Consider the following 19,247-nt stretch of genomic DNA (forward strand, 5'->3'; position numbering starts at 1 on the left):
TATAGAGGCACGCCTGCTTGCCCCGCCCCTTTTGTGACATCATCGGCAGGCCGGTCTATAAATGGAAGCCGGAAGTCAGACGGGTTAGGGTCGGGTGCGGGTCAGGTTTTACATCACTAATAACAAGGTGAAAAATAGACCTTTAATCTTCAATATTAGAAAAATGGTCGGAAATAGAAAATGCAAGGTAACTGAAAATAATCATTATTTCTGGTGAACTATCTGAAAACAACTGAGCTGGAAGAAACGTTGGAAGGTGAACAACCCCTTAAAGAGCCCTGCTTAACCACAATTTAGGGGTTTATTTATTAAGGTTCGAGTTGTGTTTTCCAGGAAAATTCAAGTTTTTGAGTTGATTTTTTTGGTCAAAACTCATATTTGCTGGTTGAAAAAAAACAACTATTATTTGGAGTCAATTGGTGGACTTTGAAAAATCGAATATGATGTTAATTCGATTTGTACAATTCGAATTGGAACGAAAACTGCCTATTCGCCCGGAAAAAAATGTGATAATTTGATAAATTTCGTTTGGTCCTTTTTTATTCGAATTTCGAAGTTATGGGAGTTCAAAAAAACTCCCATTACTTCAAAATTCGACCCTTGATAAATCTGCCCCTACCACTGCAATGTAAATTAACACAGTAAATATTGTATCTCAAAGTAAAACTGACTCCTTTGCTTATATCCTTTCAGTACTTGAAGAAAAAGTTATTTTAACACATTTCCCTGATTTTACATGATTTTTTTCCTGGTCCCCTGAAAAAAACGTAAAATGGTGGTTCTACTGTATTAAGGTTCGAAATAAACTTGTAACTGTGCCATTAAATTATCTGAAATCTTAACTAATCTCGAGCTGTGACCAAAATGGATTGGATGGTCGAAATCAAAAAGAAAAAATAAAAGCCTCATGTTCAGGGTGTGTAGACAGCATTTCTGCATACTTCATCAGTCACATGATTCCATGCCCCAGGGGAGCTTACAATCTAAAGTCCCTGTTTGACAAATATATTCGAAACCCAGTGAACCAAATGAGCATGGAAGGAAACAGGGGGACCTGGGGAGAACAAATGGCTGTTCAATAATGGGCACTACCCAAGTATTAAATACTTTATAATAGTACTAGTCATAATACTCATAATACTCACATTTTTTTTACTTTTTATAATACGCAGGTCGTACATTAAAGGGGTTGCTCAATTTTAAATGAACTTTTAGTATGATATAGAGAGTGATATTCTGAGACGATTTGCAATTGGTTTTCATTTTTTATTATTTGTATTTTTTAGTTATTTAGCTTTTTATTCAGCAACTCTCCAGTTTGCAATTTCTGCCATATGGTTACTAGGGAACAAATTCCCCTAGCAACCATACAATGATTTGAATAAGAGACTGGAGTATGAATAGGAGAGCCCTGAATAGAAAGATGAGTAATAAAAAGTAATAATAACAATACATTTGTAGCCTTACAGAGCACTTGTTTTTAAGATGGGGTCAGTGACCCCCATTTGAAAGCTGGAAAGAGTCAGAAGAAGGCAAATCATTCAAAAACTATGAAAAAAAAATGAAGGCCAATTAAAAAACTGCTTTGAATTAGCCATTCTATAACAGAATAAAATTTAACTTAAAGTTGAACCAACCCGTTAAGCTCATATTTATCCATTTTTGGACAAAGTCATATTTTTATATTTCCATATTTGTGTAAACGACGCCTCACGGGAACATAACCAGCAGGAGGGTTGTTTTTCCTATTTGTTTATTGCCTTCTGTAACCTTCTGTGAGGAACAGTACGGTTGCTCAGCACAGTCAAGGTTCTTTTGAGATGATTGATCACCGTTTATTCCCTTAAATATTTTACATAGGACTTACCTGTCATTGAATGCCTGTATGTGATCTGGACCTTTTTGAAATAATTGTACAGGTTTGGAAGCTGTTATCCAGACTGCTGGGGGACCTGGGGTTTGCAGATCTTTCCGTAATTTGGATCCTCATACCTTAAATCTACTAGAAAGTAATTTAAACATTAAATAAACGAAATAGGCAGGTTTTGCCTCCCGTAAGGATTAAGTATATTTTAGTTGGGATCAAGTACAAGCTACTGTTTTATTATTACACAGAAAAAGGAAATAATTTTAAAAACATTTAAATTATTTGGATAAAAGGAAGTCTGTGGGAGACTGCTTTTCCGTAATGGAGCTTTCTGGATAACTTATTTTGTGATTTCTCCTTCAGGTTACTGCCTCTAATTGTTCCGCAATGGTTGAATGAGTGAAGACAGCTTGAAATGATAGACTGAGAAAGTGAAACTATGGGGCAAAGGAAGAAACCGTGTCCCCGGCTGCTGGATTACCTGGTGATCATCGGCGCCAGGTAAGTGAGCTAATATTTAGTCTGGAATCTGTTCCTCACTTTATCGTTTTTCGTTCTTTCTGTGAGTTCATGCCTAGATCTTATCCCTCCACAGTATCTGCCAACATCTCTTTTGCAACTGAATTTAACACCTCTACTGCTCTGGTGTGTGTTGTTGTGACACGTCTACCCTCATTCAATGTGTTTCTTTCTATTTGCACAATCTCACATTTGTATGGTTTTTTCAATAGAATACATGACTTAAAGGGGCTGTTCACCTTTGAGTTAACTTCTAGTATGATGTAGAGCGTGATATTCTGAGACAATTTGCAACTGGTATAACTTTTTATTATTTGTGGTTTTGGAGCTATTTAGCTTTTTATTCAGCAGCTCTCCAGTTTGCTTTGCAGTTTCAGCCATTTGGTTGCTAGGACCCCCATTTGAATGCTGGAAAGAGTCCGAAGAAGAAGGCAAACAATTTAAAAAAAACTATAGAAAATAAATAATGAAGACCAATTCAAAAGTTGCTTAGAATTGGCCATTCTATAACCGTTAACTTAATGGTGAAGCGCCTCTTTAATGTTTTTGCATTTGCTCTTGGCTATACCTCCCCACGCATTTTATTTTACTGTTCATACTCATGTCTTCCATGTCTCTTATTGCAGGCAGCCAAGCAGTGACAGCATTTCTCAGACCCCTGAGCTTCTCCGTCGTTATCCTTTGGAGGATCATCCCGAATTTCCTCTTCCTCCCGATGTGGTGTTTTTCTGCCAGCCAGAAGGATGCCTGAGTGTCCGACAGAAACGCATGAGCCTGCGCGATGACATGTCCTTTGTTTTCATGCTGACCGACAAAGATAGCGGAGTCATCCGATATGGAATCTGTGTCAATTTCTACCGCTCTTTCCAGAAACGCCTGCCGAAGGACAAGAGCCGTAAACCCCCAAAGCCGGCATCGGAGAATGGTTCTGAAGGTTCTGATGGAGGCCATCCCATGCAGCCCCATAGTGCTGACTCAACCCCTGATCTCAATCATTCTCCCCGTGGGAAACGGCTTTCTAAAGGGACACAAAGGTCCCGGAACAGTACATTGACCTCACTTTGCATCATCAGTCACTATCCTTTCTTTTCAACATTCCGAGAATGCCTGTACACCTTGAAGCGGTTAGTTTACTGCTGCAGTGAAAGACTAGTCAGCAAGAAGGCCGGCATCAACAAAGTAGTCCAGAGGTAAGGGAATTCTCAACACAACCTTCCTAAAATGATGATCCCCATTGCCATGCCATGGAAGTTATGTTAGAATCGTTTCTCAGGTTTTTTTTAGTTTTATATAGCAACAGGGGGTCATTTATAAACACTGGGCAAATTTGCACCTGGGCAGTAACCCATGGCAACCAATCAGATGACTTCTTTCAGTGTTCGACCTGCAGCTGGCTGAAAAAAAGTTTATAACTGATTGGTTGCTAATGGTTACTGCCCAGGTGCAAATGTGCCCAATGTTTATAAATGAGTAGTTATGGGCGAATTTATTCACCAGCCATGGAAAATTAGCGCGTTTTGTTGCCGGCTAACAAATTCGCGAAAATTTGCTGGCACAAATTCAAAAAATCTGTGACAATTCCGAAGCTGGCGTCAATTTGGATGCCAGGGACAATTAAACAAGCGCCCATTGACTTTAATGTGTGTCAAAGTCGCAATTGTCGCTGGAGTCAATTTTGACGCCCACAAATTGTCGCCGGCGTCAAAATTTGCATTTCGCTAATTTTTCCCCCGTTTTGCGAATTTCACGGGACATTCTTGAATTTCATGACGAATCGAAATGGGACAAATTCACCCATCACTATAAATGAGCCCCACTGTGTGCCAAACTGTCAAATATTGATCTAAATTGGTCTTCAGGTCTGAAGTGATCTGCTGATTTTGGAGAAGAAGCATCAGCAGAGCAAATGTCATGTAATGAGTTTTCAGTCTTTTGGGACTGCACTATTGTTTGGGCAATAATGTAAAACAAAGACCAAACTACCCAGGGTAGTTTAATTGGGCCCTCTTAGGTTGGTCAAGAACAATGGGAGCCTCTGCTTTAAAGGAATTGTTCAGTGTAAAAATAAAAACTGGGTAAATAGATATGCTGTGCAAAATAAAAAAAATTTCAATATAGTTAGTTAGCCAAAAATGTAATATATAAAGGCTGGAGTGAGTGGATGTGTAACATAATAGCCAGAACACTACTTCCTGCTTTTCAGCTCTCTTGCTTTCCACTGATTGTTTACCAGGCAGTAACCAATCAGTGACTTGAGGGGGGGGGGCCACATATATCATAACTGTTGCTTTTGAATCTGAGCTGAGTGCTGAGGATCAATTGCAAACTCACTGAACAGTTATGTCCCATGTGTCCCCCTGTAAAGTCGCTGCAAAGCAGGATGTTGTGTTCTGTTTGTGATGTTGTGTTCTTATTTTTACACTTAATTGTTCTTTTAGGCCGCTTTCACGCTTTTTGGGCAAGTGGGATTCATCCTCGAGTCAGCTGTTTCTTTTAGCTGGATGCATCCATTGAATTCTAGGAAAATCAAATTTGTCTTTTCACACTTTGCAATCAATCATAGCAGAGTAAGGTTTCTACAGTGTGTGATGACCACATAAACCATAAAGCTCTAACACACATTAGCAACCAGTCAGCATTTGAAACTCTTTACTGAGATATTGATTACAGTAAACAAATCATTTCTGAATAGACATTGGTTGTATTTGAGTGGCCACTGTTTTACCAGCTTACCTGCCTGGGGCTGTACATTTTACTGCGGCCGATTTCAGGGATGTTACATTTATTTGTAACCCATCCCTGTCTGCAATTTCAAGTGGGCGTGAAGATAAACGGGCAATAAATGCGTACATTTGGGTGTGTTGGCTTCTTCTCTAACATTGTGTAGGGGTTTAAGCAGGGTGTGTACGTAGCCAAAAAAATAAATGATGGGGTGCCCAACTATCCAATGTTATGGCTTTTATGGTTACATAGAAAAACGTTGCACACCCTTACCCAAAACAATTGGGTGTAGCTGCATGCAGCAACATTGGTAGAAACGTTTAGTCATCCTGCAACAGTCTTCTGCTGGTCTGCGGGGGCTGAACTTCTGTCTGCTGTGAGTGTGAGCTGGTAGGTTGTTAGGGTAGGAGGTTTGGCAGGAGATCTAGAGCGAAAAATCCTCAGCAAGATGAGAATAGTAGTCAAGATGAAATGAGCATGGAAGTCTGAGGCATAATCAGCTGACGGCATCTGTTTTGTACAGGTACGGGACCTGTTATCCAGAATGCTTAGGACCTGAGGGTTTCCGGAAAACAGATCTTTCCGTAATATGGACCTCCGTACCTTAAGTCTACTAGACTTCCAATAAGGATTAATTATATCTTAGTTGGGATCAAGTTACTGTTTTAGTAATACAGCGAAAATAATTTTTAAAAATTTAGATTATTTGGATAAAATGGAGTCTAGGGTTGATGGCCTTTCCATGATTCGGAGCTTTCCGGATAACAAATCCCATACATGTATTGTATTATGGTTTGGCAGCTTATTGGCCCGTGTGTGGGGTCAACCGATGGGCTTCCCCGTTCGATATCTTCTCGATCAGGCAGGTTTAAAAATCCTGTCTGATCACGGCCGCATCTATGCGTGTATGCAGTCCCTCAATCCGACCGCCCGTATCGGATCCATTATTAGCCCACGATCGGATCAGCCCAATGTTGCCCACTTTAATGTGGGCATATCGGGGAGAGATCCGCTCGTTTGGGTCCACCTTTAGTCTGCAGTAAATATGAATGCAGTCCTGAACAGCACTGTAATAATGATCCTTTTTGCCAGTGTGTTTGAGTTGGAGGGCTTCCAGCATGCATTGCGGTATGTTTGCTGGGAGTTTTGCCAATCACAAGTTGCAGATTGGTTATCAGGATTTACCCCCAGGAGGGCTGGCACAGAAGAGAGAAGCGATAATAAGAGAATGGAAGCACTCGTCCATTTCATACACTTTGAAGATATATGATGGCGCTTCAGTATTTCACAAGTATGGCTGTTAATGTTGCAATATGCTAATACTCCAGAAGAACTTGTATGTGCTTACTTTGTGCAGGATAACAATTTAAAGATGACTTAAAACGTCGCCAAAAATAAGGCTATAAATGCTACACATTGGGGGGAATTCACAAATGTGGATTTTTGGAGTAAAAATCAAAAGTTTCTGGCCAACTCGATTGTCGAGCCGACCAATATCCAAGTCTTCTGCTAATATTGTCCGGCTCATCTCCCACCATACATGCACCGAATATTGTACAGAAATTAGTTTCCTACAATATTATCGGTGCTTCTTTGGCCACCTTAAGCTTAGCATCCCAACAGCAGCCCAGAGCCCACTGAGCATGTGCAGTACCACTGACACACAAAAGATGCCTAACAAGATCCAAGATGGGGATCTGCTGGGGGCAAATGGATCATTACTGTTATAGGGTTGCTGAACCTCTGGGTAGGTACAGTAAGGTCAGTATATAAAATACAGCATTTCTAGTCCTTTTATTGGCTTTAATATAAAGGCATTCAAGGAATGGTGGCCTTTAATTTGTCTCTTCCTGTTGACGTTGAATAATAAAGTCCCCAAAAGAATGCTGAAGATTGTAGACCAGTTGGAAAACTTTTCTCCTTTGTATAAATGGCAAAAAAGGGACTTTATGTTTGTGCTTTGTAAAATATGAAGGCAATGAGAAATGTTTGTGGAAGAGCAAAGCCTTATGCATGGGCATAGTACTAAACGGAGGTGTTTGTACAAGCATGATACAATGTTGAGCAAACAGCTTGCTAAGTAGACTGTAGGTGCTTCAAAAAATTCCTTGACATTTGAGACTGAATTCTTCACCGTAGTATTATGCTGACATTTTTGGAACCACATTGTTTTCCATTCTCAAGGCATGAGTCATGCTCCTGCATAGGAAGGGGGGTTTAAAACCTCAGCCTATTAATAAGACAATTGTATGTAACGATGTATGTACAAGTTGTATGCCCAGAGTAAGGTGGGTAGTTAATCTGATATTGCAGTTGGTCTATCTAAGCTGAATGTTTAAAGTACTTATGCCTTTTTTCCACACATGGATGAGGCAGTCGTAGATTAGGAGATGAAAGGAGCTTCTAACATCCTCTTAGGTGATCTTGTTGAAGTAAAATCACTCAATATTTAATCTTTTGTCCTACAGGGTGATCAAAGTTGACCCCATGTAAGACCATTTTAAAATGTGGGTTGGTGTAATATTACCTGTGTGGTGGGGATACTTGGCACTTTCTTCTTCTTCTTCTTCTTCTCCTCGAGCGCTGGTTAGTTCTTTTTTTAACGCTCGCTCAAGTCCCTTCCGGGATTTGATGCAAATTCTGCACCAAACATCATCGCGTTTGGTGCAAAATTCTAATATTTAAAGGTACCATCTACCTGTTATCATTGCCCAACGTAGGTCTATTCTCAATAGTTCCTGGGTGCGATTCCAAGTCTGTTAACCTGTTCTTGAACCTGCCTGTCCCTGACCTTGTCTAGTTTGCTACCTATCCTGACCCTGGACTGTTTCTGACCATTGTCTTGGATCAGGATTCTGTACTGTGCTACAGGTGTGATTGACCCAGTCTTCAACCTTGATTATGCTCTTGTCTTCTGATTTTTTAATACTCTGCCCAATTGGTATTGACTCGGTCTGTCCCTTGACCATGCTCCTTGTTCCTGTTCTTGCTGTAAACATTTGGTTCCCTTGCCTGCCCAGAACTCTCTACCTAGTCCTCTCACTTTTAGACCCGGCGGTATCCGAGTAGCGGAGGGCTCCTCCCGAAGCAAAAGGTGGTTGTTATAGGCGGAAGCGTGAGCTGAGGCCGGGACCTTGGGGTTGGTTCTGGGTTTGAGATGCCATTTGTAACAGTTGGTCCACATGATCTGTCAAAGGTCAGTCCTACGTAAAGTTGGATTTCATCTAAAGATAATTTGTTAGTGACTTGTAGGAAGAAGTAACCTCCGACACAATGGAATTAGTCTTTATGTTGTGGTTTTTGATTGTTAGGTTTGGAACCAGTGTTGATGGTACAGCTAAATAGAGATTAAGAAAGAGCAGGGAATGAAACAACAGCACAAAGGCTAGTCTGAATCCAGGTACCTTCCAAGTGCGAAAGCATAAAATACAGATGCCTCTCGCTTGAAGTTTACAGGCCCATTTAGCTTGTTTAAGTTTCACAAGCCGTAAAAGCTCACAGTTTTGTTGGATGAGTCATTTGCAGGCTGTAAACACTGCTGGCCTCCAATCATAAGACACGTAGCAGTGGCACTAAATTGACCGTCACAAAGTTCTGAAAAAGCCCTCTGTGTTTTGTGCACGCACTCACGCTCATTAATCTTACTCTGCTTTCACAAACCATAATATATACATTTGTATCGGGTCATACACCTTAATATTGCTGTTGCAGGACTTTCCCCAGCTTCTATAAAAGCATTAGTAATTTATATGCTTAAATCTGTTCCCACCCCCCATAATCCTTATTAATCTTCCCCCGAAGTTAACCAGTATATCCTGTATGGAAATCATTTAGATTAGATTGAGGATATGGCCTAGATTTGTGTCCATCACTGGCTGAACAGATGACCACGGAAGGAACAAAATGGAAGACATTAAAAGAATACTCTCATGGGAATTTTTTTTTTCAAGATGCATCAGTTAATATTGCTGCTCCCGCAGAATTCTGCACTGAAATCCATTTCTCAAAAGAGCAAACTGTTTTTTTTATATTTAATTTTGAAATCTGACATGGGGCTAGACATTTTGTCAATTTCCTAGCTGCCCCCAGTTATGTGACTTGTGCTCTGATAAAATTCAGTCACTCTTTACTGCAAGTTGGAGTGATATCACCCCCTCCCTTTCCCCCCCAGCAGCCTAACAACAGAACAATGGGAAGGTAACCAGATAACAGCTCCCTAACACAAGATAACAGCTGCCTGGTAGATCTAAGAGCAGCACTCAATAGTAAAATCCAGGTCCTACTGAGACACATTCAGTTACATTGAGTAGGAGAAACAACAGCCTGCCAGAAAGCAGTTCCATCCTAAAGTGCTGGCTCTTTCTGAAAGCACATGACCAGGCAAAATGACCTGAGATGCACCTACACACCAATATTACAACTAAATAAATACACTTGCTGGTTCAGGAATGAAATTTTATATTGTAGAGTGAATTATTTACAGGGTAAACCGTATAATTTAGAAATAAAAACGACATCATAAAAATCATGACAGAATCCTTAAAAGGGGTTGTTCACTTTTGAATCAACTTTTAGTATGATGTAAAGAGTCACATTCTGAAACAATTTGCAATTTGTTTGAATTTTTTATTATTTGTGGTTTTTGAGTTATTTTGCTTTTTATTCAGCAGCTCTCCAGTTTGCAATTTTAGCAATCCGGTTGCTAGGGTCCAAATTAACCTAGCAACCATGCACTGATTTTAATAAGAGACTGGAATATGAATAGGAGAGGCCCAAATAGAAAGACGAGTCATAAAAGGTAGCTATAACAATACATTTGTAGCTTTAAGGAGCATGTTTTTAGATGGCGTCCGTGACCCCTGTTTGAAAGCTAGAAAGAGCCCGAAGAAAAAGGCAAATAATTCAACAACGATGAAAAATAAATAATGAAGTCTAAATGAAAAGTTGCTTAGGATTGGTCATTCTAGAGTATACTAAAAGTTAACTTAAAGGTGAACTGCCCATTTAAAGAGCCTTCATCTGAAGATCAGTTGGCAGCCAACCAAATTAAAGGTTGGATAAGGCTGGGGCCGAGAGAGGACCATATGCAGGTTCCAATGTGTCCCTTGCACAATGAGATTTTCCAACCTGCCGAATAGATATCGGTCTTGTCCTCGGACAGGCTTTTGGGAGGTTCCCATGCATTGGCCATTAAAGGAAAACTATACCCCCAAAATAAACACTTAAGCAACAGATAACGTATATCATATTAAGTTGCATATTAAAGAATCTTACCAAACTGGTATATATATTTAAGTAAATATTGCCCTTTTACATCTCTTGCCTTGAACCCCCATTTGGTGATGGTCTGTGTGTTGCCTCAGAGATCACCTGACCAGAAATACTGCAGCTCTAACTGTAACAGGAAGAAGTGTTGAAGCAAAAGACAGAACTCTGTCTGTTAATTGGCTCATGTGACCTAACAAGTATGGTTTGTTGGTGTGTTTGTGTGCACAGTGAATCCTACGATCCCAGGGGGCGGCCCTTATTTTTTAAAATGGAAATTTTCTATTTATGATTACCCAATGGCACATACTACTAGAAAAGCATATTATTATAAAAATGGTTTATTTACATGAAGCAGAGTTTTACATATGAGCTGTTTCATGCAATATCTTTTTATCGAGACCTACATTGTTTTGGGGGCTATAGTTTACCTTTAAGCTGCTAACTCTCAGGTTGGAGAGTCTAAGAGAGCTTTCATCAGCCTGCATATGACCACCTTTACAGAGATATCAAGACTACACTTTCTCCAGGAAATCCTGAAATGAGCATGCACTCCTGCGGCACAACCAATATGGATAAAAATTCGATCTTTATTCCATGAGTTCAAGGCAGGGTGAGTTCTGGTTTCAGTTCCAAGGTTTGTTATGCAGTCAGCCAAGTGCCAGCAGCTTCATTTATCCCCTTGGGACAAAATCAAGCCGCTGGCACTTGACTTAACTTCTCCTTTACAATGGCCGCTGTGGAAGAGGGTTATATGGCTTATCTTGTTTTATTCATGCCCATGCACGCTCATCATCTTTCAATACTGGTTGAAAGAGCAGAAGAACCCTGCATGAAAGAAACAGGAGTGCTGTTAGTCTTTTATAGGGATGGTATTGTCCAGGCACAACCATTCCCAGCTCTGTAGAGCGTGCAATCTAATTCAGATGCCCGGGGCGCTGCGAGATTTTGGTTTGGCCAATCTCACACGGGCAAGCTGACACAGAAATTAAACTCCGTCTTGAAAAGAAAAGGAGTCTTTGTTAAAGGAAAACTATACCCCCCGAACAATTTAGGTCTCTATAAAAAGATATTGAGTAAAACAGCTCATGTGTAAAATGCTTCATGTAAATAAACCATGTTCATAATAATATACTTTTTTAGTAGTATGTGCCATTGGGTAATCATAAATGGAAAATTGCCTGGGATCGTACGATTCACCGCGTCTCCAAGGGACACACAGACCATCATGAAATGGTGGTTCAAGACAAGAGATGTACAAGGACAATATTTACTTAAATATATATTCCAGTTTGGTAAGCTTCTTTAATATGTCACTTAATTTGATACAATTTGATCTGTTGCTTAAGTATTCATAATAGTTCCTTTAAAGGGGAACTATCGCAAACATGAAAATTTAACATAAGCTTCCTTATAACGAAGAAACTTTCTAAATACAATCAATTAAATATTCTGCATTGTTTCTGAAATAATCAAGTTTATATTCACAATTCCTCTCTCAGCATCTGTTTCTCTTCATTTTCTCTTGGGAGATGAATGATCCAATATATCTTATAGGGGGGCTGCTTTCCTAGCAGATGTATTAGAGCTCACTCAAACAACTGATTCCAGTACAAACAAAATCTAACAAAATAACTGCCTTTTGCACAAATTCTGCATGTAGAGAGACATGATGTCTGGTGATTTTAATAGAGTGAGCTCTAATACATCTTCTAGGCAAAAAGAGCTCCCTATAAAATATAATGGATCTAACTGACAATGAATATCTGACACCCAACTGCTGCATGAAGACAGAATGAAGAGAAACAGATGCTGAGAAAGAAATAGTGAAGATAAACTTGATTATTTCAGAAATGGTACAGAATATTTGATTATATTTAGAAAGTTTCTTATTTCAGTATGCTGAAGCTTATATTAAATTTTCATTTTGGCGATAGTTCCACTTTAAAGGGATTCTGTCATCAGAAAACATGTTTTTTTTCAAAACACATCAGTTAATAGTGCTACTCCAGCAGACTTCTGCACTGAAATCCATTTCTCAAAAGATCAAACAGATTTTTTTATATTCAATTTTGAAATCTGACATGGGGCTAGACATTTTGTCAATTTCCCAGCTGCCCCTGGTCATGTGACTTGTGCCTGCACTTTAGGAGAGAAATGCTTTCTGGCAGGCTGCTGTTTTTCCTTCTCAATGTAACTGAATGTGTCTCAGTGAGACATGGGTTTTTACTATTGAGTGTTGTTCTTAGATCTACCAGGCAGCTGTTATCTTGTGTTAGGGAGCTGTTATCTGGTTACCTTCCCATTGTTCTTTTGTTTGGCTGCTGGGGGGGGGGAAGGGAGGGGGGTGATATCACTCCAACTTGCAGTACAGCAGTAAAGAGTGATTGAAGTTTATCAGAGCACAAGTCACATGACTTGGGGCAGCTGGGAAATTGACAATATGTCTAGCCCCATGTCAGATTTCAAATTTGAATATAAAAAAAATCTGTTTGCTCTTTTGAGAAATAGATTTCAGTGCAGAATTCTGCTGGAGCAGCACTATTAACTGGTTCGTTTTGAAAAAAAATGTTTTCCCCATGACAGTATCCCTTTAAGTAGAAAACATATAATAAAAATAAGGCATTCTGTTGTACATAGCATGAAAGACCTTTCCCTCGATTGTTTTTTCCCCATCACGTGTCTGGCTCTATAAACCATAAGCCGCGAGTTGAGTAAAGTGGAACATCCGGTGGGACAGAGTTTCCTTTTGTTTATTTAAAACGCAAGCGCCTCCATAGCCTGCAGGGGAGCACCTGTCGCTTCGGGAAGAAATAGACCTGCAGGGTATTTCAACGATAAAACCATTCTCCCATCTCTGTAAAATATTCATGGGTCGGTGTTTCTCCATTGTAACTGTGCTGAATCCCAGAGCTCACATCCATGTCTGGTTGCTCACGTTCTATCTGTTTAACAGATGTTTATTATTGTTATTATGAATTATGGAACATTACTCAGTGTTGAAAGAATAGGTTTTAAAAGCGTTAAATATGTTCTGTTAACTTGTTTGGCTTGTAATTTACCTGCCCTCAGACTCTGACTTTTAGAGCATCCTAACTGTGTGTATTAATTCTTTATAAGGGACATTTTATACGGTTCTGTTGCCTCTTAAGCTCTCGCTGCTTCTCATTTAGGGTTAATTCACCTTTAAATGAACTTTTAGTATATTATACAATGGGCCATTCTTAGCAACTTTTCAATGTCATCACTTTGAATTTTTTTTTTTGTTTTGTTTTATAGTTTTTTAATTATTTGCCTTCTTTTGATGCCTCTATCCAGCTTCAAATGAGGGTCACCGACCCCTGGCAACCAAATAAATATTGCTCTGTGAGACAACAGTTGTATTGGTATTGTTAATTTCCATTCTATTTCTTTTCAGGCCCTCCAGTCTCTCATTCAAGCCACTGCCTGGTTTCTAGGGTAGATTGGACACTAGCAACCAGATAGCCCGCTGTTCCCCCTCTATTTATAGACCCGCACCCTCCCTGGGCATGAGTTTATAAATTTGGGGACCAGGGGCTCAGAGGGAGGGTTGTGGCTCGGGCAGGGCGGCCCAGAGGAGGGTTTGTGACTGGGGCAGGGGGGCCCTGTGGAGGAACCCCCGGTGGTCCCAGACCCTCCAGTCCTTCGCTGTGAACAACCCCTTTAGTGGTTAAATGTGTGCTTATTTCTAATGCAGTCTTTTGAACATTCAGTATTGTCCGGCTGTAGGTTTTTGAGCAATACAAATTAAAATGAGCGGAATGAAGGCAGTGGGGCAATAACACATGAATGGTACTTCCTGCAGTAGGTTGGGGGTTGCAAATAGGTGAAGTAGAAAGAATTGAGTAGGAAGCAATTTGAAGCTGAAGTTGCATGGAAGCAGGTACTGGAAAGGTATGTTTAAGATATGGATGCACCAAATCCTTTATTTTAGGATTCGGCCAAATCCCGAATCCTTTGTGGAAGATTCGGCCGTATCCTCAACCAAATCACTAATTTGCATTTGTAAACTAGGGAAAAGAGGGAGGAAGGTAATCACGCAAGCAGCACTCGGTTAAAAAATGTTTTGGTTACCATGTGATTATTTGGATTCAGTGCGGCCAGGCAGTTTGATTCGGCCGGATCCTGCTGAAAAAGGCCAAATCCCGAACCAAATCCTGGATTCGGTGCATCCCTAGTTTAGGAGAAGTCAAATGAATGGAATGACAAAAGTCAGTGTGAATCAAAGGCTTTACCAGTGGAGTCAGAGCCTTTAACCATTCTAATAACTGGTATCAATCAGTCAGCACCTTGAAAGCAGATATCTCAGATTGATTGTCTTAAATCTGATGACTCCATTCCTTTTTCTCTAGAGACACCATGTGGAGGATTTTCACTGGCTCCCTGCAGCTGGAGGAAAAACCCAACGTGCTCCTGCATGACCTCAGAGAGATAGAAGCATGGATCTACCGCTTATTACGCTCCCCAACTCCGGTTCCCGGCCAGAAGCGGGTTGATATAGAGGTCCTGCCTCTTGATCACCAACCACCCTTGACATTCGCCCTTCCTGAGCCCTCACGGTTCTCCCTAGTGGACTTCCCCTTGCACCTGCCATTGGAACTTCTTGGGGTGGAGGCGTGCTTGCAGGTTCTGTCCTGTATCATGCTGGAACACAAGGTATTTGAGCTGAGAACTGCTTGTCAAAGGACATCACAGATATGCTGTACTCTGTATATGACTTTAGTATTGGGTTACATTAAAGGGGAAGTGTCGCGAAATGAACATTTAATATTAGCTTCAACATACTGAAATAAAAAAATCTTCTAAATGCAATCAATTAAAAATTCTGTACAGTTTCTGGAAAAATCAAGTTTATTGTCACTATTCCTCTCTCAGCATCTTTCTGTCTTCATTCAGGATTTGGGTGTCAGATGAATGATCCAATATATCTTATAGGAGGGCTCTTTTTGCCTAGAAGATGTATTAGAGCTCACTCTATTAAAATCACCAGAAATCCTGTCTCTCTACATGCAGAATTTGTGCAAAAGGCAGTTATTTTGTTTGATTTTGTTTGTACTGTACCGGAGTACATCTGCTACGAAAGGAAGCCCCCCCTATAAGATATATTGGATCATTCATCTGACAACCAGCTGCTGCATGAAGACAGAATGGAGAGAAACAGATGCTGAGAGAGGAATAGTGAATATAAACTTGATTATTTCAGAAACAATGCCGAATTTTTTTTTTTTGTATTTATAAAGTATCTTACTTCAGTATGAGGAAGCTTATATAAAATGTTCATTTTCGCGATAGTTCCCCTTTAAAGAGAGCATAATGTATGATATTTTCCATATGCACAAAGTATATTTTCTTTGTGTGCTATACAAGCATGAAGAGATGGATTTCTATTCACACCATTAGCCATGCCAAAGTGAATGGTGAATAGACCCTACTTAAATACAATATGCAATGCCATTAAGAGAGGATACGCTATTCAGCGTAAACAAAAGAATTTGTCAAGGATCTGAAGTGATTATGTAGCAATAATGTCATGATTCATTCTTACAGGTGGTTCTGCAGTCCCGAGACTATAACGCACTGTCTATGTCTGTTATGGCGTTCGTTTCGATGATTTACCCCCTGGAATATATGTTTCCTGTCATTCCCCTTCTGCCTACTTGCATGGCTTCTGCCGAACAGGTAAGACGCATTTCGTACATTTCTTCTGTGGCAAAAAAAACATGTGAGAAAGGGCCATTTAATTTTTTTTTTCAAAACCCTGTTTGCAAGTGAATTAATAGGGATGATATATCTATAGACACCTTTATGAAACCTAGTTAAACGCACTGGAGTATAATTTGAAGTTAATTTATTCAATTCTCTTATCTTCCCCCACATCAGCGCGTTTCGGTTCCTTCTGAACCGTCGTCAGGATAAACACACAGAGGTCGTCACACCGTATAAATATTTAAATATTTAAAATACACACATCACCAACCACAATTCATTAACCATGTGACACATTTGCATATTACAATTAGTGCACACAGTCCATTTTACTCAATATAATTTTCAATAGTGAATAAAATATTATTAAAAGACTCATATTCCAAAATATATAATAACAAGGTTTGTGCTAATGCCACATAAGAAAAAATGTATACGGTACTACTCAAAAAATAATTGGTAAATCAAAAATACAAATTTTTAAGTTAATTATAGAGGATTTACTCACAGTTCACCCTAGTCCCAAGGTGCAAGTCCAAAACACTATATCCAAAAAAGATGTGAGGACCTCCAATAATGAAGAAGCAATTATGTTAAAAATTAGAAAATTTATTAGGACATGAAGATCTTCATGTCCTAATACATTTTCTAATTTTTAACATAATTTCTTCTTCATTATTGGAGGTCCTCATATTCCAAAATGTCTAAAATGTATATATCTTGAAAAACTTCTATACCTTAAAAAACCTCTGTATTCTGAAAAAAAAGTGATTTCTACTACCCTCAAGGGTCGTGACATCCCTGATTACATGTAGCCACATGTTAATATTGTTGCAAACTAACTATAAATAGTATCCAAAATAAGTAGCAAAAAATCAAATAAAACAAGTGGCTACATTTAAACGTATTACAAAAATGTTACAGTCTCCATTATATCTCACATTCTAAAGAAAAATTTCTCTCATAGTTAATCATTTATCCAAAAGTCAACTATAACTGAACTGTAACATTGCTCAGCGGCCAAAGAATTTTTAAATTTTTTCCCTATTTTCAATATATATATATATATATATATATATATATATATATATATATATATATATATATATATATATATATATATATATATATATATATATATATATATATATATATATATATATAGAAGAAGTAAATCTTCCCTTTATTACTTAAAATCAATCTAGATATTTTATGTCAGTGCCATACTGAGCACCTTCAATTGCAAAACTCTATTTCCAAATGAAATAGGGACGATATACATTTATATTCACCTTTATGAAACATAAGTGCAATAAACAGGGCTGCAAAATTTGTTCTGCCTGTTTCTTTGCATTTAAGGCTTTATAAAGAACTAACGGAGCATTGTTTGATTTCCTCCTGAACCGATTCTCTCATCTGCATGCAATGAGGTGTCTAATAATACCTGTACCATCACACGTTGGAGCTGCCACATGTAAAACACATATGCGATGATCTCGGGTAATTTCCCAAAGATGTTTTGATGGATACATTTTTTGAGAGTTTTTGAGAATCGTTTGGTTCCCCCTGAACCGACTGTCTCTTCTACTTGCAATGAGGCGCCTGATAATACCTGCCTATACACGTTTGCTGGAGTCGTCGCATTTAAAACATTGATCCTGGGTAAATGTTCAAAAAATGTATCCTTCCACATTTTCGGGAAATTACCTGAGATTACCGCATTTAGTGTGTTTTACATGTGGCAGCTCCAACGTGTGATGGGACAGGTACTATTGGGCGCTTCATTGCATGCAGAAGAGTCAGTTGAGGTGGAAATCAAACAATTCTCCATTACTTCTTTATAATGGCTAAAATGCAAAGCAACAGGCAGAACACATTTTGCAGCCCTGTTTATTGTACTTGTGTTTCATAAAGGTGTTTATATAGTGAATAAAGTACCCCCTTTTGTAAAATATAAGGATATTATAAGTTACCGAGGAGTTTCATGACCATATAAAAACACGAGGCCGAAGGCCGAGTGTTTTTATACAGGTCATGGAACTCCGAGGTGACTTCTAATATCCTCATATTTTACAACTGGGGGTACTTTATTTATTATAATACACAAGTTTCAGTGAGTCATGTGACAGAAATGACATCAGAGCTCACCGTTTATAACTGATGACATCAGAACTCACCGTTTATAAGGATATAATTTACAGGATATTCATGGCTTTTGTGTATTATAAACGTATATCGTCCCTATTTCATTTGGAAATAGAGAAATGGCACTTTCCCACAGATTTTCCTCGGAGTAATCGAGCGTTCCGTGTGTCAGGGCCCTTTTCTGTTGTCACCTTTGTTAGGCTTTGAGATAAGGTAAAGCTTATTATCTGCAGACCAGTAATTATTTTCACTATCTTCCCCTCTGCTCACAGTAGCTCGCCAAAATATGTTAAAGTGAAACTGATTTCATTTTCTTGTTTAGTATAAAAAATAAAATTTGGGGTCAGGGCACACAGGCAGATTCGGGGAGATTAGTCGCCCAGCGACAAATCTCCTCTTCTTTAGGGTGAATAATCTCCCTGAACTGCCTCCCGCGGGCTAGAATGTAAATCGCCGACGGGATGGCACTCAGAACTATTCGTTTTCCGAAGTCACCCAAAGTTTCCTCGTCAGGCAACTTCGAAAACGAATCAATCTGAGTGCCATCCTGCCAGTGATTTAGATATTAGCAGGTCAGGGAGATTAGTCGACCCGAAGAAGAGGAGATTTGTCGCCGGGCGACTAATCTCCCCGAATCTGTCTGTGTACCCTGACCCTAACACAACACGTGTGTTTAGCACAAGCCCTAGTCATTGAGTTAAATCTAAGTGTCTTGTGCCCTGTTTAGTGGCTGTTTCAGTTACATAAATAAGGCGAAATATTGATTATCTTATATTAGTCTTTGCTATACATTAGTGCATTTACTGTTGGTCTTCATTAAATTTAATTATATTCACTCTTATTTAGCTGCTGCTAGCCCCCACCCCATACATTATTGGGGTCCCTGCCAGCTTCTTTCTCTACAAGTCGGACTTTAGGATGCCAGATGATGTGTGGCTGGTTGATCTTGACACTAATAAGGTAAAAAATTGCACATTTCATATATCCTGGCTGGTTAATTTGT

The 19,247-nt window shown here is 39.2% G+C and overlaps 1 protein-coding gene across 50 annotated transcripts in view; it reads left to right on the top strand.

The window, feature by feature from the left end:
• madd.L (MAP-kinase activating death domain L homeolog) overlaps positions 1-19,247 on the top strand; it is a 65,509-nt gene that overhangs the window by 5,482 nt on the left and 40,780 nt on the right. For all 50 annotated transcript variants that reach the window (XM_041589841.1, XM_018257395.2, XM_041589859.1 and 47 more), the window contains exons 2-6: positions 2,231-2,368; positions 3,013-3,576; positions 14,746-15,049; positions 15,941-16,072; positions 19,091-19,204. In XM_041589841.1, coding sequence (XP_041445775.1) covers positions 2,307-2,368; positions 3,013-3,576; positions 14,746-15,049; positions 15,941-16,072; positions 19,091-19,204 — 1,176 coding nt within the window. In that variant the 5' untranslated portion in view covers positions 2,231-2,306. The remainder of the gene's footprint in view (positions 1-2,230; positions 2,369-3,012; positions 3,577-14,745; positions 15,050-15,940; positions 16,073-19,090; positions 19,205-19,247) is intronic.

Source organism: Xenopus laevis, chromosome 4L (genome assembly GCF_017654675.1).
Source record: "Xenopus laevis strain J_2021 chromosome 4L, Xenopus_laevis_v10.1, whole genome shotgun sequence".
NCBI classification, from domain to species: Eukaryota; Metazoa; Chordata; class Amphibia; order Anura; family Pipidae; genus Xenopus; species Xenopus laevis.